The 26852-nt window shown below is 48.7% G+C and overlaps 1 protein-coding gene across 2 annotated transcripts in view; it reads left to right on the forward strand.

The window, feature by feature from the left end:
- The window catches only part of LOC142474880 (phospholipase A2 inhibitor gamma subunit B-like), a 78449-nt gene that overhangs the window by 46580 nt on the left and 5017 nt on the right, over nt 1–26852 (forward strand). For both annotated transcript variants that reach the window (XM_075581030.1, XM_075581026.1), the window contains exons 3-5: nt 2221–2268; nt 19308–19454; nt 21128–21277. In XM_075581030.1, coding sequence (XP_075437145.1) covers nt 2221–2268; nt 19308–19454; nt 21128–21277 — 345 coding nt within the window. The remainder of the gene's footprint in view (nt 1–2220; nt 2269–19307; nt 19455–21127; nt 21278–26852) is intronic.

The following is a 26852-nucleotide window of genomic DNA, read 5'->3' on the forward strand; positions in this document are numbered from 1 at the left end:
TAAGTGATTCTAAATGTGATTATACAGACAGATAAAAAATACACCAAGGTTAAAATGAAATCAGTGACTTGTGCAAATATAAATGAATATGCGCCTACGAGTATTCTAAAACTCGCCTTGGAAAATCTGGGGCAATCACCAACAATACCCCAGTAATGCTGCAACATTTTCTGTGACATTTCTGCAGAAAAACTTATGGCCCATCGAATTAACACAGCAGGGGTCCCAGGCAGTCCCACTCAGTTTGAATGGGACTGCAAGGGACCTCCGCTGTGTTAATCCGATGGGCCATTAGTCTGTCTGCAGAAATGTCACTCCCCAAGCTGCGTGCGCATACGCGGAAGTGACTCCTGCTATCCGCTGTGTACAGCACTGATGTGCTCAGTATGCTGCGGATCTGTTCAATCCCCCAGAATCCACCCTAAGCGTTCCTTCCTCAGAGGCATGCCGCCTGGACAGAGACAGACATTATCCACAAACCCCTGCTTGTATCCTGCTTGTTGTAAGCAGGATCCCTTCCCCACCTCCTGACCAGATTGTTCAAGTCCCCACTCCCCGTGTATGTGACATTTTGTATCTCTATATTTTTTATTAAACAAGTTGTTTATAAGGTCATCATAGGTGTTGTTTAGTTTTGTGTTAGTATTAGGGTGTTTGAGTGGTTGCTTTTTTTGTCTTTTATGTTATTGTCTGTATTGTTCAATCAACACTTTACACTATGATCGGTTTTGTCTATATTTATTTCCACATACAGTATTGTGAGACGACCTTCAAGGTACATCTGAAGGATCAACAGGTCCACAGGACTTACGTATGGTCAGAATGACCAATTTGGTGTTTGGACTTATTGCTGGCGTCGGATTATTTTTTGTTGTTTGTAGCTTGATAAGGAGGTTACTACTGATAGTAGGTGGGTTCCCTTATGAAGCGCTATGTACATATATATATATACACACACAATATATATATACACTATATAAGCCCTTGCTTAAAGCTGTGTCTAAAGCAGCATGCATTGGCTAAGGGTTGCTCATGTAATGTGAGCATGAGATAAAAGGTGGCACTGTGTGCTCATTTGCATGTCATTTCCCAGAATCCCTTGCTGCAGTGGAAGTGCTGTGTGCTGGGTGATAATGGTGAAAGACAGGGTTGCAGACCTGTCTAAAACATGCAAATGAACATACAGTAATATTTACAGTTGCTTTATGCTTTACTGTGCGCAGGTAAGTAAATCATACATTTTCTATATTTGATAGAAGACACAAAAAATGACGTTTCGGTCCCCCAGTGGGACCTTTCTCAAGGTGGTGCCAACTTTAAATGACAGATTCTTTTATATACATATATATAAATATACATATACACACATACACACAGTATATATATATATATATATATATATATATATACAGTATATATACAGTATATATATATATATATATATATATATATATATATATATATATATATATATATATATATATATATATATATATATATATATATATATATATATAGTATATATGCAGTATATATAAAATAATCTGTCATTTAAAGTTGGTAACCGGTTTAGTCGAACAACTCATAGTTAGCGCTTTATAATGTATAGTTAGCCTCCCTCCTGTTCTTTTTATGTTTTGTGTTTGCCTTAAAGGGACGGTGTGCCTAATGTTAATTTGACTGGGAAATAAAACCACTGAAGTTAAAAGCTTTACCCCCTGTTTGGGACTCTTACTGACCCCACCGTAAGGCCGTCCTGACACACTCTGGAATACAATTCCTTTCTTCACTTTTTAGAAGCATTTGGGTACCTGACACCTTTGCTCCATCTCACAAACCGTAGGATAATGATTTCTGCGGCTACAGTAAAAGCCCAGAGAGAAAGATGCATTTCAAATTAGAAAACGTACAGCACTTAAAATTAGACATATTCCTATTTTTCTAGCAAATTCTCACAAGATGAGCACGGACCTTATTCTTAAATGCCTATGAATTCATATATATTTGATACAGCGTGGAGGTGAAATCAAGACACCATCAATTCCCATTACTAATATTAAAAGGTGTGTGAAGGCAAGGCTAAAAATAATAACGTATGGTTTAATCAAGTTAGGGGTACTGTACCTCCGTGTTATCTAAAAATGAGAAATACATTGGCGGTCACATAATCGTGCATATATGTTTGGGCTAAATGTATTAACACAATCTCAATTTAAATAGACACAGCGAATCCTGCGAGTGCATTACATCTCCAAGGCAAAGATAACCGTGAGTACATTTTAACAACATCTAAATTGTATTGTTTTTACCGCGGAATAGCCTTCCTGGGATGTGACGTTGAATGATTCTTTTCGTTGTCCCCAAATGGACGTGTGGCTTATTACCAGTATACGTTGCCGCGGATATTACGTTACACCCTCGTGTCAAAACTGAATTATACATTTTTTTTTTGTATTTGTCATTCATAAGATGGGGGAGTGAACCCTTTTTTGTGATTTATTTAACTCTCGTTTCGTGAGTTAGTGTTTGCGGGGTTTTTTAAGCTGATCCCCTGATTGTTGAGTTGATCCAGTTTGGCGCCGTCAGTTCTTACACCGGTCTTATGGGACGTCTGAAATTGAAAGGTGCACCCGTTCCCCCTCTCACCTGTGGAGTCCGCACCATATCCCTCCATTCAATTAGGGTTTGTTTGGTTTTTGGCAAAAGGACAAAAAATGGCAATATCGAGGATAAAATTATGTGCAAGAAAAAGGTTGTTACTCCTGTTTGTTACATAGTAGACGAGGTTGAAAAAAGACGTACGTCCATCAAGATCAACCTATGCTAAATTTAGGCAACAGATACTTTAGCCTATATCTATACTTACTTATTCATCCAGAGGAAGGCAAACAAAAAACCCCAGTGTTATATCATCCAATGATATCTCATAAGGGGAAAATAAATTCCTTCCCGACTCCAAGAATTGGCAATCGGATTAATCCCTGGATCAGCGTCCTTCCCATGTATACTTATTTGGTATATCACTGTATACCTTTCCTTTCTAAAAAGATGTCCAACCTTTTTTTGAACAAATCTATTGTATCTGCCATCACAGTCTCCATGGGTAATGAATCCCACACTGTAACTGCCCTTACTGTAAAGATCCCTTTCCTTTGTTGCTGGTGAAATCTCCTTTCCTCCAACCTAAAGGGATGGCCCCGAGTCCTTTGTCCTGCCCTTGGGACGAATAGTTCATTTGAAAGCTCCTTGTACTGTGCCCGAATATATTTGTATATAGTTATCATATCCTCTCTTAGACGCCTCTTTTCTAATGTAAATAAATCTAATTTAGCTAGCCTCTCCTCATAAGTTAGATTGTCCATCCCCTTTATTAATTTGGTGGCTCTTCTCTGCACTCTCTCTAGTTCCATAATGTCTTTTCTAAGGAGTGGTGCCCAAAATTGTAGTCCATAATCATGGTGTAATTTTACTAATGCTTTGTAAACGGGTATAATTATGTTTACTTCCCTTCCATCCGTTGCCCGTTTAATGCAAGATAAGATCTTGTTTGCCTTTGCAGCTACTGCATGACATTGGGCACTATTGCTAAGCCTGCTGTCTACAAGCACTCCTAAATCCTTCTCCATCAAGGATTCCCCCAATATATCTCCATTTAATTTGTAAGTCGCCAATTTATTCTTGCATCCCAAATGCATAACCTTACATTTATCTGTATTAAACCTCATCTGCCATTTACCTGCCCACGTTTCCAGTCTCTCCAAGTCCTTCTGAAGAGAAATTACATCCTGCTCTGATTCTATTACCTTACACAATTTAGTATCATCAGCAAAGATGGAGACTTTGCTCTCGATCCCAACCTCAAGGTCATTAATAAACAAGTTAAAAAGCAGGGGTCCCAGTACCGATCCCTGAGGTACTCCACTCACGACCTTAGCCAAACCTAAAAAAGTTCCATTTATGACAACCCTCTGTTGTCTGTCCTTTAACCAGTTTTCAATCCAGGTGCATATATTTTTACTGAGTCCAACTTTCTTTATTTTGTACACCAACCTCTTGTGTGAAACCGTATCAAAAGCCTTTGCAAAATCTAAGTAGACCACATCAACTGCATTACCCTGGTCTAAATTCCTACTTACCTCCTCAAAGAAACAAATAAGGTTAGTTTGGCATGAGCTATCCTTCATAAACATAGAGGATGAGACACGCACTCAGTCACATAGGTAATAGAGGTGGGGTACTTAGCTGCCGGTGCGCTGGTCCTGGGGAGCTCCTGAAGTCCCAATATGATACAGTATAATGAAGAAGCAGGCACACGGTGTTACTCATCAAGGAGGTTTAATATGCCATAAAGACCAACGTTTCAGCAGTCTAGTACTGCCTTTCTCAAGGTGAAGGCTACTGTCCTTCATAAATCCATGCTGACTATTACTAATAATTTTGATTTCCATTAGGTATTCCTGAATATTATCCCATATTAAACCTTCAAGTAGTTTCCCCCACTATTGAAGTCAGGCTTACAGGTCTGTAATTCCCCGGTTGTGATCTAGCTCCCTTTTTAAATATAGGCACCACATCTGCTTTACGCCAATCTTGTGGTACTGAGCCTGTGGAAATGGAGTCCTTGAATATTAAATATAATGGTTTGGCTATTACTGAGCTTAACTCCTTGGGAACTCTTGGATGTATGCCATCGGGGCCAGGTGCCATATTTACTTTAATTTTTTCAAGTCGCTTATGGAGGTTGTGGCTTCCTCCTGTAGCGCTACTATTTAACTTGATTCTTCCCTGGTAAACACAGAGGCAAAGAACTTGTTTAATACCTCTGCTTTTTCCTTATCTCCAATAATCTGCCTACCCATCTCACACTGAAAGGGTCCTATATTTTCTTTTCTCATTTTTTTTGTTATTGAGGTACTTAAATAACTTTTTAACTTGTTTGGATAATCCTTGGAATAATTTGCTGTTGACACTTTTTTTCCTCACAAAATTAGATTTAAGGGTAGACCTAGGAATGAGTCATTGAAAGTTAGATCGAGTGCCATAGTTACCAAGCAGTAGCGATGAGCAAGCTCGGAGGGGGCACAATATAAGACCGAGGCCATGGTGGAACCTCCTTCTGGGTCGGGCCCAGGAGAAACGCTGTGAGACTGCTTATTGTTCTAGCATTTCCCGTCTGAACCCTTAGGCTTCCCCAGACATTCCCCCAACCCTCCTTGGAAGATCCTACCTCCTTCGGTGCTTGGAGAGGGCCTACGGGGGGTTAACTGCCAATCAGAGTCTCTCCAGCACATGGAGCTCCATCACTACTGCTAACCTCGCCTTCTCTGACACCAGGGATGATGTCATTCGCTGACATCCAATCCTGTGTCAGAGGAGGCGGGGCCAGCAAGACAGGTGTAACGATGCGCTCTTCACAAACAAGGTGTGACCACGAGGCCGAGGTGGGGATTTGATAAACGCCAATCCACAGCCGCGAGGGTGCGTCTGAAGTGTAGATACTCTAGGTCGAGGTAGCCGGGTCGGGGTAGGAGAGGTCAGGATGGTCAGTGATACTTGCCGAGGTCTGGATTGGAGAGGTATGGATCGTTGCAGGTACTTTAGCCTGGGATCGTCGTGGGTAAGCCGGGGCAGGAGCAGAGAGGTGCGGATCTACGTGGGTAAGCGGGGTCAGGAGCGGAGAGGTGCGGATCGTCATGGGTAAGCCGGGGTCAGGAGGGGAGAGGTACGGATCAGCGTGGGTAAGCCGGATCAGGAGCGGAGAGGTGCGGATCGTCGTGGGTAAGCCGGGTCAGGAGCGGAGAGGTGCGGATCGACGTGGGTAAGCGGGGTCAGGAGCGGAGAGGTGCGGATCAGCGTGGGTAAGCCGGGTCAGGAGCGGAGAGGTGCGGATCAGCGTGGGTAAGCCGGGTCAGGAGCGGAGAGGTGCGGATAGTCGTGGGTAAGCCGGGTAAGGAGCGGAGAGGTGCGGATCAGCGTGGGTAAGCCGGGTCAGGAGCGGAGAGGTGCGGATAGTCGTGGGTAAGCCGGATCAGGAGCGGAGAGGTGCGGATCGACGTGGGTAAGCGGGGTCAGGAGCGGAGAGGTGCGGATCAGCGTGGGTAAGCCGGATCAGGAGCGGAGAGGTGCGGATCAGCGTGGGTAAGCCGGGGGCAGGAGTGGAGAGGTACGGATCGCTGTGGGTAAGCCGGATCAGGAGCGGAGAGGGGCGGAGCGTCGTGGGTAAGCCGGGGTCAGGAGAGGAGAGGTGCGGATCAGCGTGGGTAAGCCGGGGTCAGGAGGGGAGAGGTGCGGATCGTCGTGGGTAAGCCGGGTCAGGAGCGGAGAGGTGCGGATCGACGTTGGTAATCCCGGGTCAGGAGCGGAGAGGTGCGGATCGACGTGGGTAAGCCGGGTCAGGAGCGGAGAGGTGCGGATCAGCGTGGGTAAGCCGGGGTCAGGAGGGGAGAGGTGCGGATCAGCGTGGGTAAGCCGGATCAGGAGCGGAGAGGTGCGGAGCGTCGTGGGTAAGCCGGGTCAGGAGCGGAGAGGTGCGGATCGACGTGGGTAAGCCGGGGTCAGGAGCGGAGAGGTGCGGAGCGTCGTGGGTAAGCCGGGGTCAGGAGGGGAGAGGTGCGGATCGCTGTGGGTAAGCCGGGGTCAGGAGGGGAGAGGTGCGGATCAGCGTGGGTAAGCCGGGGCCAGGAGCGGAGAGGGGCGGATTGTCGTGGGTAAGCCGGGTCAGGATTGGAGAGATACAGATCGTCGTGGGTAAGCCGGGTCAGGAGCGGAGAGGTACGGATCAGCGTGGGTAAGCCGGGTCAGGAGCGGAGAGGTATGGATCGCTGTGGGTAAGCCGGGTAAGGAGCGGAGAGGTACGGATCAGCGTGGGTAAGCCGGGACAGGAGCGGAGAGGTGCGGATCAGCGTGGGTAAGCCGGGGTCAGGAGGGGAGAGGTGCGGATCAGCGTGGGTAAGCCGGGTCAGGAGCGGAGAGGTGCGGATCAGCGTGGGTAAGCCGGGTCAGGAGCGGAGAGGTGCGGAGCGTCGTGGGTAAGCCGGGTCAGGAGCGGAGAGGTGTGGATCAGCGTGGGTAAGCCGGGTCAGGAGCGGAGAGGTGCGGATCAGCGTGGGTAAGCCGGGTCAGGAGAGGAGAGGTACGGATCAGCGTGGGTAAGCCGGGGTCAGGAGGGGAGAGGTGCGGATCAGCGTGGGTAAGCCGGGTCAGGAGCGGAGAGGTGCGGATCATCGCGGGTAAGCCGGGGTCAGGAGGGGAGAGGTGCGGATCAGCGTGGGTAAGCCGGATCAGGAGCGGAGAGGTGCGGAGCGTCGTGGGTAAGCCGGGGTCAGGAGAGGAGAGGTGCGAATCAGCGTGGGTAAGCCGGGGTCAGGAGGGGAGAGGTGCGGATCGTCGTGGGTAAGCCGGGTCAGGAGCGGAGAGGTGCGGATCGACGTGGGTAAGCCGGGGTCAGGAGCGGAGAGGTGCGGAGCGTCGTGGGTAAGCCGGGGTCAGGAGGGGAGAGGTGCGGATCGCTGTGGGTAAGCCGGGGTCAGGAGGGGAGAGGTGCGGATCAGCGTGGGTAAGCCGGGTCAGGAGCGGAGAGGTATGGATCGCTGTGGGTAAGCCGGGTAAGGAGCGGAGAGGTACGGATCAGCGTGGGTAAGCCGGGGGTAAGGAGCAGAGAGGTGCGGAGCGTCGTGGGTAAGCCGGGGGCAGGAGCGGAGAGGTGCGGAGCGTCGTGGGTAAGCCGGGTCAGGAGCGGAGAGGTGCGGATCAGCGTGGGTAAGCCGGGTCAGGAGCGGAGAGGTGCGGATCAGCGTGGGTAAGCTGGGTCAGGAGCGGAGAGGTGCGGATCAGCGTGGGTAAGCCGGGTCAGGAGAGGAGAGGTACGGATCAGCGTGGGTAAGCCGGGGTCAGGAGGGGAGAGGTGCGGATCAGCGTGGGTAAGCCGGGTCAGGAGCGGAGAGGTGCGGATCATCGCGGGTAAGCCGGGGTCAGGAGGGGAGAGGTGCGGATCAGCGTGGGTAAGCCGGATCAGGAGCGGAGAGGTGCGGAGCGTCGTGGGTAAGCCGGGGTCAGGAGCGGAGAGGTGCGGATCAGCGTGGGTAAGCCGGGGTCAGGTGCGGAATCCAAAGAACAAGCAAGGTCAGGCAACACAGGACGAGACCGGCCAGGCTCAGACAGGGGGCAGGACTGCAGTGACCACAGCGCACATACACACGGTTATACTCAGCCAATGTGCCAGCGGGCAGACTGAGCATATATAGGGAGAACAGACCAATGAGGAGGAAGCATACTCCCTAGTATGCATGGCTGTGGTCAGGGCCGCCAACAGGGGGGGGTCTGCCGGGGTTGGCGTCCCGGGCCCCCTGCGCGGCCGGGCCCGTTATATAAAAAAAATGGCATTGATTCCTTGTGCGCATGCGCAGAGCCGAGGTCCCGGCGCACATTCGCAGGGCAAGCAGGGTCTCTGGCGTGCTGCCCGCATGTGCAAGCAGGGTCTCTGGCGTGCTGCCCGCATGTGCAAGCAGGGTCTCTGGCGTGCTGCCCGCATGTGCAAGCAGGGTCTCTGGCGTGCTGCCCGCATGTGCAAGCAGGGTCTCTGGCGTGCTGCCCGCATGTGCAAGCAGGGTCTCTGGCGTGCTGCCCGCATGTGCAAGCAGGGTCTCTGGCGTGCTGCCTGTGGACCACTCCCCCCCCCCGCTCCCAATGTGGGGTGAAGGGGAAGCGCCGTTGCGAGCCCGCGCGTGCCAATTGAGCTTCCCCTGCGCGCCTGCCAACCCAGCTGCCCCCGCGCGTGCCTCCTGCCCCAGGAATTAGCCGCCAGTCTTGCCTTAAGCCTCCCACCCCTCCCCTTTCGCTCCTCCTGAGCCTACCCCTGAGCCTACCTCCTGCTCCGGGCAGCAGCCGCGGGGATATCGGGGGCAGAGGGGGGAAGCGTCTGGCGGGCAAGGAAGCAGCACCCACCCACTCAATGTCAGTCACCCACTCACTCAGCCACTCACTCACCCAGTTACCCACCCACCCAGTCACCCACCAACCCAGTCACCCACCAACCCAGTCACTGTCACTCACCCACTCAGTCACTCACCCACCCACCTACCCATCCAGGCAGTCACCCCCCCACCCAGGCAGTTAGTCCCCCACCCAGGCAGTTAGTCCCCCACCCAGGCAGGCAGGCAGTCATCTGTCTTGTTGAAAATATAAAAATAAACAGGTTGCATTGTGATGTTTTTTCCGTATCACAATAAGAAAACAGTTAGGTAAAAGTTGTGTGCTAAAAAATATTTTTTTGTGGTAGGTGCGCAGTGGGTTCGGGGGGGGGGGGGGGCGGCTCCTTTCATTTGTCCTGGGCCCCATGACTTCTGTTGGCGGCCCTGGCTGTGGTTGGCTGATGGAGACAAGACAGGTGAATCCTATTACACAGCGGGTACCGCGCATAGCGGGTGCGCGCTGCGCGACTGTGACGTCACTGCGCGTACGAAGCCTGGAGGCGGGACCAGCGCGCGCCCCTAGAAGATACGCTGGTAATGACTGGTCTGCGAGATGCGCTGCAGGAGGTAGCAGAGGCAGGACACCCGATCGCGGGTCTGGGTAAGCTGAGAGCGCGTCGGGAAGGGCGCAGATGACGGATCCTTACAAGAGGGATCCAACCTGCACATGGACCAAGAGGCTCCAGTGGTCAGTTACCTCTGTGGACCCTACCAGCCACCAAAGGAGATAGTGATCTGCCTTGGGATGGTGGGGGGCGAAGAATGCCTGGGGGAAGTTTTAGAAGGGGAATGCCCATCTCCCCCTCCCTGACCTCTGATTTTCCCATCCACCCCCCTCCCCCCAAGCGTCGTATTTGGGGACTTTTCCCCCCAAACATTATATATATAGTGTGGCAGGATGGCCGTGGTTAGTGAGATGACAATTCTTCTGGTGAAATAATACGCTGGTGGATTTATTTGTCCAAAAATATAACAAAAACAATGGGCGCGCTGTCCCTTTAAGAAATACAAAACATAAACAAAAGCCTATCCCGTTAGGGAAGCTAACTAAACTCGGTTAAGCCTATCGACCCGGCTGGTTAGCCAAGCTAGACCAGACCAACAATATTTGGTAATAGCACTTGGCTCTTTAGCTGGGAGTCTCCTCTCTCCTCTCTCCTCGTCTGAGAGAGAGACTGATGCCCCAGAGGCATTTCTTCTTTTTAAAGGCAGGTGAGCTTACTAACTAGGATCACCTAAATCAGCTGGTTAACTCCTCGTATACTGGAAAGCAGGCATACTGCCACCTCCTACTAATGTATACAGAGTCTATGACTCTGTCACAATATATATATATATATATATATATATATATATATATATATATATATATATATATGGTATTATAGTCTATGAGGTGTATGTGTGTATGTATGTATGTATGTATTGTGACAGAAACCAGGGGTTGGTAATAAACTCCATATACAGGGCTCCCAGGATACTGAACAGTTTCTGTCCTGTCTAAGCTGAACAGGGCAGCCTCGTGGTACAGGCACTCCATTCCACAGTTTGTCTGCTGCCTGTTTTCTGTCACCTGTCATGCTGATTAGAGTTCAGGTATATAAGACCTGTTTCCTGTTTCCTCTGGGCCCCGCCCAAGAGCCTGGAAGGCTGCTGAACTGCAGAGGGGTGAGAAAGCCTCTTTCCCAAATCGCTTCATTCATTCTGTTAGTTTGTCTAAAGACTGCAAAGGTACTTATTTTGTTGGTGGAAGTGGACAAGCCACTTCCAACTCTGAGTCAGGGACATCTAAGTTTAAGTTATCGCTCAGACAAGCAGCTTTTTGTTTGGCTTTGTTTTCTGTTTAAACTGTGGCAGTCTCAGTGCCTGGGACTGAATAAACCAGGCATAGCCTGTTTAAAGGAACAGTACGTGACGTCTCATCATTTAACCTACCCTAAAAGACCGTGTTCTAACAGTCCCGGACAGACGGCGGAGCCCCGGAGTAAGCCGTTTGTCACATATGGTGGAGAATGCGGGCAGAACACTAAAAGGTCTGGGGGTTAAAGAACTTTAAAGAAAAAAAAAAAAAAAAAAAAGGTTTTTTTTTCTCTCTCTCCAAACAAGATGGAAGACGTGGTGAGTGCGCTGGTACGCAATGTCGCTGTCCAGAGAGACGCGAATGAAGCCCTGCAACAGGCGAATGCAAACCAGCAAGAGACAAACCGCTTGCTGAAAGAGGAGCAACAGCGGTTCGCTCAGGGCTTACAGCAGGAACTCGAGATCCTGAGGGAGACTATCAGTAACCTTCCACTGGCAGCGGCAGCCCCAGTTCCGAAAATGACCAGGGCAAGCCACTACCTTCAGAAGATGGGACCCTCGGATGATGTGGAAGCCTATCTTCTCACGTTTGAACGCACGGCACAGAGAGAGGGATGGCCAGAAGCTGAGTGGGCTGGTCTAATCGCACCCTTCCTAAGCGGCGAACCCCAGAAGGCTTACTTTGATCTAGAGCCAGCCGAAGCTAACGTCTATGCCAAATTGAAGTTCGAGATCCTCGCCCGCCTCGGCGTAACCACGGCTGTTCGCGCCCAAAGGTTTCACGCATGGTCCTTCACGATGGATAAAGCGACCCGAAGCCAGATGTATGACCTCATCCACCTCGCCCGGAAGTGGCTACAACCCGAGATCAACTCAGCAAGCCACATCGTGGAACGGTTGGTCATGGACCAGTTCTTGAGGAAACTTCCCTCTGCCTTACGCCATTGGGTCAGTCGGAGTGACCCCCACAATGCGGATGAGCTTGTGGCCCTCGTAGAAAGGTACAATGCAGCAGGAGAGCACCCGCAACCCACAGTCGTGGAGCAACCCCACTACCCGAGGTTCCAGGACTCTTCCAGAGACGGTAAAAGGGTACCGGGGTTAAGGGGAGCTGAAGAGCGGCGACCACCTTCACGCAGCACCAGCAACAGTGGTTCGCACACTAAGGGCAATAGCCAACATGGGGAGCCGGGAAAAGGCTCTAAGTGGGACACAGACTATGTACCTAAATGTGTAAATTGTCATGAGAGGGGCCACACAGCAAAAATCTGCCCACTAAATGAGGAGCCCATGCAATGCAACAGCGTGGAACCTTATTCGCTGTTGTCCCAATGTATGGGCCCTAGCCCAGAGGACCCCTTGAATAACCATCTGTGGGCATTTGTAAAGGTTAATGGTAAGAGGGTTCGGGCACTTCTTGACTCTGGGAGTATGGTCACACTAGTGTCCGAATACCTATTGCCCATTAAGAAGAAACAGGTAAACAGTTCACAAAGAGTGGCAATTTGTTGTATACATGGGGATAATCATGAATATTCCACTGTTGATGTTTTTTTTGAAACAGAATTTGGTTCTTTAGATTTCAAGGTGGGTGTTGTACCCAAACTGGCACATGATGTGTTAATAGGGACCGACTTTCCCCATTTTCTAAAAATGTGGTCCCCAGCTCAGAATAGCGCCCAGAGTTCAATAGCAGACCATAACGAAGTGTTAGAAGAAACAAATCCTTTCCCTTTTTCAGAAATGGAGGTTGACGAGGGCCCAAATAAGAAAGGGGAAAAGGAGGAGTGCTGTGAAATTCCCTTCCCCATCACTACTTTGGTAGGGAATACCCCAAATCAAGATGTTGATCAGGCACTTACCACCCCAGTACAGGATAAGACCCTCGCTGACCTAGAGGTCAGTCCTGGGAGTTTTAAGAAGGCCCAGTGGGAGGACCCCACATTAGCGGTAGCAAGGGGAAATATACGGGACCAGAATAGTACTCATGGCCAACCAGATAGGTCACTTGCTTACCCCTACTTCGAGGTAGAGAACGACCTAGTATATCGGGTTGATAAAAGAAAATCAGTTACAACTAAACAATTGTTGGTACCACGGACATTCCGTAACGTAGTATTACACCTCGCACATAGTCATCCATTGGGGGGACACCTAGGGGTGGAAAAGACAAAAGAAAAGGTTCTCCGAAGCTTTTATTGGCCTGGGGTTCTGGCAGAAATTACAAACTATTGTTCCTCATGCCCAGAATGTCAGATCACCGCCCCGTTCAAAGCATACCGCAGCCCATTGGTACCCCTTCCCATAATAGAGGTACCATTTGACCGGATTGCTATGGATCTAGTAGGACCCCTAATAAAGTCTGCTAGGGGACATCAGCATATATTGGTAATATTAGATTATGCTACCCGATATCCGGAGGCAGTTCCCCTACGTAGCACCTCTGCTAAAAACATAGCAAAAGAGTTAGTACTTCTGTTTTCCCGGGTCGGAATTCCTAAAGAGATCTTATCTGACCAGGGAACACCATTTATGTCCCAAGTAACAAAAGAGCTATGTAAACTCCTAAAAATCAAGCATCTCAGAACCTCAGTCTATCATCCACAAACAGATGGTTTAGTGGAAAGGTTCAATAAAACCTTAAAGAGCATGTTACGCCGGGCGGTCGATAAGGATGGGAAAAACTGGGACTGTTTGTTACCATACCTGTTATTTGCCATTAGGGAAGTTCCCCAGTCATCCACAGGCTTCTCCCCGTTTGAACTATTGTATGGCCGACATCCAAGGGGCTTACTGGATATAGCCAAAGAAACTTGGGAACACGAGGTTACCCCTTACAGAAGTGTAATAGAGCATGTTGCCCAAATGCAGGACCGCATTGCTGCAGTCCTACCCATAGTGAGGGAACACATGGAGAAAGCTCAAGAAGCACAAAGGAATACGTATAATAAGGGTGCTAGGGTCAGAATTTTTTTTCCAGGTGATAGGGTACTAGTTCTGGTTCCCACCGTGGAGAGTAAATTCCTTGCTAAATGGCATGGGCCATATGAGGTCTTGGAAAGAGTGGGAGAAGTAAATTATAGGGTAAGGCAGCCAGGTAGGAGGAAACCTGAGCAAATTTACCATATAAACCTACTCAAGCCCTGGAAAGATAGAGAGGTCTTGTTAACCCTAGTACCCCCAGGTCCGTCAGAGAATCAAGAAACTGACCCAGAGGTTAGCATAGCTGAAACACTGTCCGTGCATCAGAAACGAGAGGTCCAGAGTTTAGTGAGAAGGAACAAAGAAATCTTCTCTACACAGCCAGGTAAAACTAACGTAATTAAACATGACATAGTCTCTGAACCGGGGGTCCGAGTTAACCTTAAACCGTACCGAATCCCAGAGGCCAAGAGAGAGGCTATAAGTTTAGAGGTTAAAAAAATGCTAAAACTAGGCGTAATTGAGGAATCCCAAAGTGGGTGGAACAGCCCTATAGTTTTAGTCCCAAAGCCAGACGGTACAACAAGGTTTTGTAATGACTACCGGAAACTAAACGCGGTGTCAAAATTTGATACTTATCCTATGCCCAGGGTGGATGAACTTGTAGAGAGACTGGGCAAAGCCCGATATCTCACAACCCTAGACCTAACAAAAGGGTACTGGCAGGTTCCCCTCACAGAAAGGGCAAAAGAAAAAACAGCCTTCTCAACCCCAGACGGCCTCTTTCAATATAAGGTGCTGCCTTTTGGCTTACATGGAGCTCCCGCCACATTCCAAAGAATGATGGATAAAATTTTAAAACCACATGTTCGGTACGCTGCCGCCTACCTGGATGATGTGGTAATCCATAGTGAAGATTGGCAGTCCCACCTTCCAAAGGTCCAAGCTGTGCTCGACGCAGTTCGGTCTGCTGGACTAACTGCTAACCCCGCTAAATGCACTATTGGTCTGGAGGAGGCCAAGTATCTGGGGTATTCTATTGGTAGAGGGTTACTCAAACCACAAACACTCAAAGTAGAGGCGATACAAAATTGGCCAAGGCCAGTCACAAAAAAACAAGTAAGGACCTTTTTGGGGTTAATTGGCTACTATAGGAGGTTTATTCCCAATTTTGCAACTAAGGCAACCCCACTAACCGACCTCACAAAAGCAAGAGGACCGCTAATGGTAAAGTGGTCCCCCGAAGCCGAACAGGCCTTTAGAAGCCTGAAAGAAGCTCTCTGTGCCCAACCAGTGTTGGTCACACCTGACTTCTCCAAAGAGTTCGTAGTCCAAACCGACGCATCTGAGGTAGGGCTGGGGGCGGTACTCTCCCAGGAGTCTCAAGGGGAGGAGCACCCCATCCTTTATTTAAGTAGGAAACTAAATCCCCAGGAGAAAAATTACTCCATAGTCGAGAAAGAGTGTCTCGCAATAAAGTGGGCTGTAGAGACACTCAAGTATTATCTGTTGGGGAGAAAGTTCCGATTGGTCACAGATCATGCACCCCTTACCTGGATGTGTCAAAATAGGGAGAAGAACGCTAGGGTGACCAGGTGGTTCCTAAGCCTACAGCCCTTTAAATTTTCTGTGGAACACAGGTCGGGGCACAAACATGGCAATGCCGACGGGTTGTCAAGGATGCACTCCCTAATATCCATGGTCGCTCACCCCTCGAGGTCTGAGCTGGGGGGGAGGATATGTGACAGAAACCAGGGGTTGGTAATAAACTCCATATACAGGGCTCCCAGGATACTGAACAGTTTCTGTCCTGTCTAAGCTGAACAGGGCAGCCTCGTGGTACAGGCACTCCATTCCACAGTTTGTCTGCTGCCTGTTTTCTGTCACCTGTCATGCTGATTAGAGTTCAGGTATATAAGACCTGTTTCCTGTTTCCTCTGGGCCCCGCCCAAGAGCCTGGAAGGCTGCTGAACTGCAGAGGGGTGAGAAAGCCTCTTTCCCAAATCGCTTCATTCATTCTGTTAGTTTGTCTAAAGACTGCAAAGGTACTTATTTTGTTGGTGGAAGTGGACAAGCCACTTCCAACTCTGAGTCAGGGACATCTAAGTTTAAGTTATCGCTCAGACGAGCAGCTTTTTGTTTGGCTTTGTTTTCTGTTTAAACTGTGGCAGTCTCAGTGCCTGGGACTGAATAAACCAGGCATAGCCTGTTTAAAGGAACAGTACGTGACGTCTCATCATTTAACCTACCCTAAAAGACCGTGTTCTAACAGTCCCGGACAGACGGCGGAGCCCCGGAGTAAGCCGTTTGTCACAGTATGTATGTGTATGTGTGTATGTATGTGTGTGTGTGTGTATATATATGTAGCCCTGTTTCCCCGACCCCCCCCAGTCTCTACGGTGGTGTCTAGGGTGCATGAGGGCAGATTACATGCGGTGTGGTGCATACCTGTGAGGAACAGGAGGGCCTGAGCTTCCCGCGATGTTGTGGGGGAGCCAGGACCAGGCTTCTGGGGTGGTAGCCTCCATATTATCTTAGTGGGGCAGCGCCTCCATCTTCTATACTCCCAGGAATATGGGACAGGACCGGTATAGAAGAACTCCTCAGCTCCCAGGGTTATACTCTCCAAATGACACACAGTCTTTACAGGTACAGAACAGTCTCTTTATTTGACAGAGCAACGATATCCCAACGACAAGGCTTCCAGCAGCCGCAATACAATCGCCGATGCAGGGTACAACCAGCTCAACTCCCCCCAACCTCCTCCTCTCCTTCCCTCCAAGTCACTCGGCTGACAGGATGGTCTGAGCTAGGGCTTCAATACCCCGTGGCCCACCTCCGAGGTTAGCCTCGAGGTGGGTCTGGAATTCTCCCCCCATCACCCCTGGCAGTGGGGTGAGGGCATTGGTCCACCCGTCTATAATTCTATCAGCTCTACTTACAGACGTTGATCGGTTTGGTTCCTCTCGCTCTCAACCGGCATGCTGCGCCGGGGAGCCCGTAGCCTCCTGATACTCCTCGGACCGTTCCGCAGGAGTCGTGGCTCACGGCCTAATACTCAGCAGCTCTAGACCCTTGGTCTCACTGCTCACTCGAACTCTACTTAAGCTACTCTCTCTAGTGAAGAACCATCAATTAAGAGAGGAACACGGCACACAGCCAGGACGAAGAAAAAGAGAGCGACCACTACTCACTGGAGTGGCTGCTAGATATAGCGCTAGCCCCTCCCCTCCTGGTGTCAGCGGAACCTCCCTCTTGCTCACGCCTGCAGCAGAGTCCAGGCCGGCGTCTACCACTCAGGGCAGGGCTATGAAGGGGGGAAACCCATACTGATTATTGGCGCCTGATCTTAACAGGACTTACCACAGTAGAAGGAAGATAGGTATAGCCTGAGCTGTTTACAGGGGGATACATATATATATATACTGCTGCAACCAGCTTCAGTCTCACACTTACCCGTCTTGTCCCGCGGCTTTTTTCGGGCTGGCGCCGAACTTGGCCGCGCGCCAGCCGCATCTTCCCTGCATCTTTCCCCTCGTTCCCCTCCCCTCGCGACCTCTGCCTCTGCTCTGCCCTGCTTCTCCGGTTCCCCCGGGGTCCCCCTCTGCTTCCCACATCCCCCATAACCCCGACACCACCTTCGGGGAACCCTGGGCATGCGCGCCACGCGCGCACGCACCCTGGCACGCGTGACCGCGCATCAGTGACGCGCGGCACGCGTCGGCAAAAAAAAAAAAACAGCCGCGTCTGCCCACACATTGCGGTGGCGGCGGCAGAAGACTCAGCTCGGCCGCCACTGTATATATACACATATACACACACACACCTCATAGACTATAATACCAGCACTGGACACATATCTCATCTGTTAGTCCATTGGAGCAGACGTCCCCGCTTCAGCACGGTCCCTTCCCCCTTTCCTTCCTTAGGGGAACTTGGCCCTACGTGAGCTCAGAGAAACTCTCCTCTGCAGGTCCACTGCCAAGGGCTGTGCCAGCCTTCCTTCTTTCTCTGCTCCCCTCTTTGGGACAGCAATCACTTACTCTGTGACTCTCAGCATTGTCTCTCTGGCAGCATGGCAGCTCTCTGTGTTTTCCTTAAACACTTCCTTGTTCAGCTGTTCAGTCTGCTCAATTAGGCAACAGCTGCTGCTGAACTAACTCTAAGGGATTAACTCTCTGAGAGCTAGAAAGGTCCCTTACTCAGCACCTAGAGGACAGTTTTATATATATATATATATATATATATATTGTGACAGAAACCAGGGGTTGGTAATAAACTCCATATACAGGGCTCCCAGGATACTGAACAGTTTCTGTCCTGTCTAAGCTGAACAGGGCAGCCTCGTGGTACAGGCACTCCATTCCACAGTTTGTCTGCTGCCTGTTTTCTGTCACCTGTCATGCTGATTAGAGTTCAGGTATATAAGACCTGTTTCCTGTTTCCTCTGGGCCCCCCCGCCCAAGAGCCTGGAAGGCTGCTGAACTGCAGAGGGGTGAGAAAGCCTCTTTCCCAAATCGCTTCATTCATTCTGTTAGTTTGTCTAAAGACTGCAAAGGTACTTATTTTGTTGGTGGAAGTGGACAAGCCACTTCCAACTCTGAGTCAGGGACATCTAAGTTTAAGTTATCGCTCAGACGAGCAGCTTTTTGTTTGGCTTTGTTTTCTGTTTAAACTGTGGCAGTCTCAGTGCCTGGGACTGAATAAACCAGGCATAGCCTGTTTAAAGGAACAGTACGTGACGTCTCATCATTTAACCTACCCTAAAAGACCGTGTTCTAACAGTCCCGGACAGACGGCGGAGCCCCGGAGTAAGCCGTTTGTCACAATATATATATATATATATATATATATATATATATAGCGGTAATACACAGGACATAATATAAATAACACATAATGGGAATAAACGCTTCAGACATAAAAGTGACATTAGGAAAAGGAGCCCCTGCCCTGAAGAGCTTACAATCTAAGTGTGTAGTGATACAAAACATTTATATTAAAGAAACACAAAATACATATATTTAATGAATATTAAGTTAAAAAAAAGTGTTACAACCGGCTCCAGTGGAATTGTATTTATTAGTAACTATGGCCCTGCATTTCTTTCAATGTTGCTGATTTTTGCCGTTTCGATGATTTCATTTGCAGAAACCTGTAAAACTGCCCTTATTCTGGTGAGCGCCCCTCCGAAGCTCCGCCCCTCCGAAGCTCCGCCCCTCCGCGACGTTTCACTGCTTTGTTCTTTAGTAATAATAATACTGCAGTCATTTTTCCTCTACACAGAATGATGCAGACACAATTATTTCATGCCCCACAGAGCTTACAATCTAATGTTGGTATGACAGAGTGGCCTTCCCGAGGTCACGGAGAGCTAACACTGAGCTTCCTCAACCAGTTCATTTGCTCTCTGTGCAGGAACCCCACAATTTTGGGTGGCCCCTTTCCTCCCTCTTGTTCAGCAACAATGTCAGCACGTAAATGAATAAGAGGACATTGTTATTCTTTTTCATTTAAATTAGCAATCACGTTAATGTACCCGCCGGTCTGTTTTACAATCCTACACGTCTTTTTTTTTACATTGCTATTTTAATGACTTTATTTTTATTTTTACAGAGACGCCCATCCCCTCAGTGCTGGTCAGAGAATGTGGGAGCCCCAGTGACTGTGAAGAAGTTATCATACTAAGAACCCCTTACAACCGACTGGTGATCAGTAACAAGTGCTGTACTTCAGACCTCTGCAATCCTGGGATACCCCCGTGTGAGTACTGGCTTTGTAAGGGGCATCTCTTGCAGTGGAAGGGTTAATTTGACCTCAACAGGGGTTGTCCCACCAACAAATTTATCCAAGGTCACCCCAAAGATTCTGCAAGACCTTCCATCCCAAAGGTTGTGCAAGACCTTCCATCCCAAAGATTGTGCAAGACCTTCCATCCCAAAGATTGGGCAAGACCTTCCATCCCAAAGATTGGGCAAGACCTTCCATCCCAAAGATTGTGCAAGACCTTTCATCCCAAAGATTGTGCAAGACCTTCCATCCCAAAGATTGTGCAAGACCTTCCATCCCAAAGATTGTGCAAGACCTTCCATCCCAAAGATTGTGCAAGACCTTCCATCCCAAAGATTGTGCAAGACCTTTCATCCCAAAGATTGTGCAAGACCTTCCATCCCAAAGATTGTGCAAGACCTTCCATCCCAAAGATTGTGCAAGACCTTCCATCCCAAAGATTGTGCAAGACCTTCCATCCCAAAGATTGTGCAAGACCTTCCATCCCAAAGATTGTGCAAGACCTTCCATCCCAAAGATTGTGCAAGACCTTCCATCCCAAAGATTGTGCAAGACCTTCCATCCCAAAGATTGTGCAAGACCTTCCATCCCAAAGATTGTGCAAGACCTTCCATCCCAAAGATTGTGCAAGACCTTCCATCCCAAAGATTGTGCAAGACCTTCCATCCCAAAGATTGTGCAAGACCTTTCATCCCAAAGATTGTGCAAGACCTTCCATCCCAAAGATTGTGCAAGACCTTCCATCCCAAAGATTGTGCAAGACCTTCCATCCCAAAGACTGTGCAAGACCTTCCATCCCAAAGACTGTGCAAGACCTTCCATCCCAAAGATTGTGCAAGACCTTCCATCCCAAAGATTGTGCAAGACCTTCCATCCCAAAGATTGTGCAAGACCTTCCATCCCAAAGATTGTGTAAGACCTTCCATCCCAAAGATTGTGCAAGACCTTCCATCCCAAAGATTGTGCAAGACCTTCCATCCCAAAGATTGTGCAAGACCTTCCATCCCAAAGATTGTGCAAGACCTTCCATCCCAAAGATTGTGCAAGACCTTCCATCCCAAAGATTGTGCAAGACCTTCCATCCCAAAGATTGTGCAAGACCTTCCATCCCAAAGATTGTGCAAGACCTTCCATCCCAAAGATTGTGCAAGACCTTCCATCCCAAAGATTGTGCAAGACCTTCCATCCCAAAGATTGTGCAAGACCTTCCATCCCAAAGATTGTGCAGTCTCATCCCTTGGAAGGGAATTTCACCTGTAGAAAGGACGGGGTTAGTTACAATAAGGGACAATGTGCAATTTACTACCCGTAAAGATTGTGATTGCAGATTCAGGAGATACGTTTAAGGAAACATATACAGCCACCACCGGCAAAAGAGCCTCTCTCTCTATCAAATCTAACTATTTACATAAGATATGTGTTACCCAGTTAGAATTCAGCAAAGATTAAACTCAATGGACATGTGTTTTATTTTTATTTTTTTACCTCAACCACGATACTAAATAATGAAAAGGTGGAAGATTTATTTTGGAATTGGCTCTGTTTTGAATACAGATGATATTTTTGGACTATTACATTTTGTTGGTCCAATACAAGGTATCATACGGCCTGAATTCATTCTTTTTTCTCTCTCCCGGTCTTCACAGCTATTCCTGAAGGATCATGGAACGGGCGATCCTGCCCAGGATGTCTGTCCGTGACATCTAACGTGTGCGCCGTTACAGAGACCGTCAGCTGCAGAGGCACAGAGAACTACTGCTTCTCGTTTTCCCTCAATCCACAGATAAGTAAAAAAGGTGAGTAATCCCTGTAATTACACTGCACAGACACTGCTCACTGCTTCCCTGCGCTGAGGATAATCTGTAATTACACTGCACAGACACTGCTCACTGCTTCCCTGCGCTGAGGATAACCTGTAATTACACTGCACAGACACTGCTCACTGCTTCCCTGCGCTAAGGATAACCTGTAATTACACTGCACAGGCACTGCTCACTGCTTCCCTGCGCTGAGGATAACCTGTAATTACACTGCACAGACACTGCTCACTGCTTCCCTGCGCTCAAGATAACCTGTAATTACACTGCACAGACACTGCTCACTGCTTCCCTGCGCTAAGGATAACCTGTAATTACACTGCACAGACACTGCTCACTGCTTCCCTGCGCTGAGGATAATCTGTAATTACACTGCACAGACACTGCTCACTGCTTCCCTGCGCTGAGGATAACCTGTAATTACACTGCACAGACACTGCTCACTGCTTCCCTGCGCTGAGGATAACCTGTAATTACACTGCACAGACACTGCTCACTGCTTCCCTGCGCTGAGGATAACCTGTAATTACACTGCACAGACACTGCTCACTGCTTCCCTGCGCTGAGGATAACCTGTAATTACACTGCACAGACAATGCTCACTGCTTCTCTGCGCTGAAGATAACCTGTAATTACACTGCACAGACACTGCTCACTGCTTCCCTGCGCTGAGGATAATCTGTAATTACACTGCACAGACACTGCTCACTGCTTCCCTGCGCTAAGGATAATCTGTAATTACACTGCACAGACACTGCTCACTGCTTCCCTGCGCTGAGGATAACCTGTAATTACACCTCACAGACACTGCTCACTGCTTCCCTGCGCTGAGGATAATCTGTAATTACACTGCACAGACACTGCTCTCTGCTTCCCTGCGCTGAAGATAACCTGTAATTACACTGCACAGACACTGCTCACTGCTTCCCTGCGCTGAGGATAATCTGTAATTACACTGCACAGACACTGCTCACTGCTTCCCTGCGCTGAGGATAATCTGTAATTACACTGCACAGACACTGCTCACTGCTTCCCTGCGCTCAAGATAACCTGTAATTACACTGCACAGACACTGCTCACTGCTTCCCTGCGCTGAGGATAACCTGTAATTACACTGCACAGACACTGCTCACTGCTTCCCTGCGCTGAGGATAACCTGTAATTACATTGCACAGACACTGCTCACTGCTTCCCTGCGCTGAGGATAACCTGTAATTACACTGCACAGACACTGCTCACTGCTTCCCTGCGCTGAGGATAATCTGTAATTACACTGCACAGACACTGCTCACTGCTTCCCTGCGCGAAGGATAATCTGTAATTACACTGCACAGACACTGCTCACTGCTTCCCTGCGCTGAGGATAACCTGTAATTACACTGCACAGACACTGCTCACTGCTTCTCTGCGCTGAGGATAATCTGTAATTACACTGCACAGACACTGCTCACTGCTTCCCTGCGCTAAGGATAACCTGTAATTACACTGCACAAACACTGCTCACTGCTTCCCTGCGCTAAGGATAATCTGTAATTACACTGCACAGACACTGCTCACTGCTTCCCTGCGCTGAGGATAACCTGTAATTACACTGCACAGACACTGCTCACTGCTTCCCTGCATTTAGGATAATCTGTAATTACACTGCAGAGACACTACTCACTGCTTCCCTGCGCTAAGGATAATCTGTAATTACACTGCACAGACACTGCTCACAGCCTCACTGTGCTGAGGATAACCTGTAATTACACTGCACAGACACTGCTCACTGCTTCCCTGCGCTGAGGATAACCTGTAATTACACTGCACAGACATTGCTCACAGCCTCACTGCACTAAGGATAATCTGTAATTACACTGCACAGACACTGCTCACTGCTTCCCTGCACTTAGGATAATCTGTAATTACACTGCACAGACACTGCTCACTGCTTCCCTGCACTAAGGATAATCTGTAATTACACTGCACAGACACTGCTCACTGCTTCCCTGCGCTGAGGATAACCTGTAATTATACTGCACAGACACTGCTCACTGCTTCCCTGCGCTAAGGATAATCTGTAATTACACTGCACAGACACTGCTCACTGCTTCCCTGCGCTGAGGATAACCTGTAATTACACTGCACAGACACTGCTCACTGCTTCCCTGCACTTAGGATAATCTGTAATTACACTGCACAGACACTCCTCACTGCTTCCCTGCGCTAAGGATAATCTGTAATTACACTGCACAGACACTGCTCACTGCTTCCCTGCGCTGAGGATAACCTGTAATTACACTGCACAGACACTGCTCACTGCTTCCCTGCGCTAAAGATAATCTGTAATTACACTGCACAGACACTGCTCACAGCCTCACTGCACTAAGGATAATCTGTAATTACACTGCACAGACACTGCTCACTGCTTCCCTGCATTTAGGATAATCTGTAATTACACTGCACAGACACTGCTCACTGCTTCCCTGCATTTAGGATAATCTGTAATTACACTGCACAGACACTGCTCACTGCTTCCCTGCGCTGAGGATAACCTGTAATTACACTGCACAGACACTGCTCACTGCTTCCCTGCGCTGAGGATAATCTGTAATTACACTGCACAGACACTGCTCACTGCTTCCCTGCGCTAAGGATAATCTGTAATTACACTGCACAGGCACTGCTCACAGCCTCACTGTGCTGAGGATAACCTGTAATTACACTGCACAGACACTGCTCACTACTTCTCTGCGCTGAGGATAACCTGTAATTACACTGCACAGACACTGCTCACTGCTTCCCTGCACTAAGGATAATCTGTAATTACACTGCACAGACACTGCTCACAGCCTCACTGCACTAAGGATAATCTGTAATTACACTGCACAGACACTGCTCACTGCTTCCCTGCACTAAGGATAATCTGTAATTACACTGCACAGACACTGCTCACTGCTTCCCTGCATTTAGGATAATCTGTAATTACACTGCACAGACACTGCTCACAGCCTCACTGCACTAAGGATAATCTGTAATTACACTGCACAGACACTGCTCACTGCTTCCCTGCAGTTAGGATAATCTGTAATTACACTGCACAGGCACTGCTCACTGCTTCCCTGCGCTAAGGATAATCTGTAATTACACTGCACAGACACTGCTCACTGCTTCCCTGCGCTAAGGATAATCTGTAATTACACTGCACAGACACTGCTCACAGCCTCACTGTGCTGAGGATAATCTGTAATTACACTGCACAGACACTGCTCACTGCTTCCCTGCGCTGAGGATAACCTGTAATTACACTGCACAGACACTGCTCACTGCTTCCCTGCACTGAGGATAATCTGTAATTACACTGCACAGACACTGCTCACAGCCTCACTGCACTAAGGATAATCTGTAATTACACTGCACAGACACTGCTCACTGCTTCCCTGCACTTAGGATAATCTGTAATTACACTGCACAGACACTGCTCACTGCTTCCCTGCGCTAAGGATAATCTGTAATTACACTGCACGGACACTGCTCACTGCTTCCCTGCGCTGAGGATAACCTGTAATTACACTGCACAGACACTGCTCACTGCTTCCCTGCGCTAAGGATAATCTGTAATTACACTGCACAGACACTGCTCACTGCTTCCCTGCACTTAGGATAATCTGTAATTACACTGCACAGACACTGCTCACTGCTTCCCTGCACTAAGGATAATCTGTAATTACACTGCACAGACACTGCTCACTGCTTCCCTGCGCTGAGGATAACCTGTAATTATACTGCACAGACACTGCTCACTGCTTCCCTGCGCTGAGGATAATCTGTAATTACACTGCACAGACACTGCTCACTGCTTCCCTGCGCTGAGGATAATCTGTAATTACACTGCACAGACACTGCTCACTGCTTCCCTGCGCTCAAGATAACCTGTAATTACACTGCACAGACACTGCTCACTGCTTCCCTGCGCTGAGGATAACCTGTAATTACACTGCACAGACACTGCTCACTGCTTCCCTGCGCTGAGGATAACCTGTAATTACATTGCACAGACACTGCTCACTGCTTCCCTGCGCTCAAGATAACCTGTAATTACACTGCACAGACACTGCTCACTGCTTCCCTGCGCTGAGGATAACCTGTAATTACACTGCACAGACACTGCTCACTGCTTCCCTGCGCTGAGGATAACCTGTAATTACATTGCACAGACACTGCTCACTGCTTCCCTGCGCTGAGGATAACCTGTAATTACACTGCACAGACACTGCTCACTGCTTCCCTGCGCTGAGGATAATCTGTAATTACACTGCACAGACACTGCTCACTGCTTCCCTGCGCGAAGGATAATCTGTAATTACACTGCACAGACACTGCTCACTGCTTCCCTGCGCTGAGGATAACCTGTAATTACACTGCACAGACACTGCTCACTGCTTCTCTGCGCTGAGGATAATCTGTAATTACACTGCACAGACACTGCTCACTGCTTCCCTGCGCTAAGGATAACCTGTAATTACACTGCACAAACACTGCTCACTGCTTCCCTGCGCTAAGGATAATCTGTAATTACACTGCACAGACACTGCTCACTGCTTCCCTGCGCTGAGGATAACCTGTAATTACACTGCACAGACACTGCTCACTGCTTCCCTGCATTTAGGATAATCTGTAATTACACTGCAGAGACACTACTCACTGCTTCCCTGCGCTAAGGATAATCTGTAATTACACTGCACAGACACTGCTCACAGCCTCACTGTGCTGAGGATAACCTGTAATTACACTGCACAGACACTGCTCACTGCTTCCCTGCGCTGAGGATAACCTGTAATTACACTGCACAGACATTGCTCACAGCCTCACTGCACTAAGGATAATCTGTAATTACACTGCACAGACACTGCTCACTGCTTCCCTGCACTTAGGATAATCTGTAATTACACTGCACAGACACTGCTCACTGCTTCCCTGCACTAAGGATAATCTGTAATTACACTGCACAGACACTGCTCACTGCTTCCCTGCGCTGAGGATAACCTGTAATTATACTGCACAGACACTGCTCACTGCTTCCCTGCGCTAAGGATAATCTGTAATTACACTGCACAGACACTGCTCACTGCTTCCCTGCGCTGAGGATAACCTGTAATTACACTGCACAGACACTGCTCACTGCTTCCCTGCACTTAGGATAATCTGTAATTACACTGCACAGACACTCCTCACTGCTTCCCTGCGCTAAGGATAATCTGTAATTACACTGCACAGACACTGCTCACTGCTTCCCTGCGCTGAGGATAACCTGTAATTACACTGCACAGACACTGCTCACTGCTTCCCTGCGCTAAAGATAATCTGTAATTACACTGCACAGACACTGCTCACAGCCTCACTGCACTAAGGATAATCTGTAATTACACTGCACAGACACTGCTCACTGCTTCCCTGCATTTAGGATAATCTGTAATTACACTGCACAGACACTGCTCACTGCTTCCCTGCATTTAGGATAATCTGTAATTACACTGCACAGACACTGCTCACTGCTACCCTGCGCTGAGGATAA

The sequence above is a fragment of the Ascaphus truei genome, chromosome 2 (assembly GCF_040206685.1).
Source record: "Ascaphus truei isolate aAscTru1 chromosome 2, aAscTru1.hap1, whole genome shotgun sequence".
Classification (NCBI taxonomy): domain Eukaryota; kingdom Metazoa; phylum Chordata; class Amphibia; order Anura; family Ascaphidae; genus Ascaphus; species Ascaphus truei.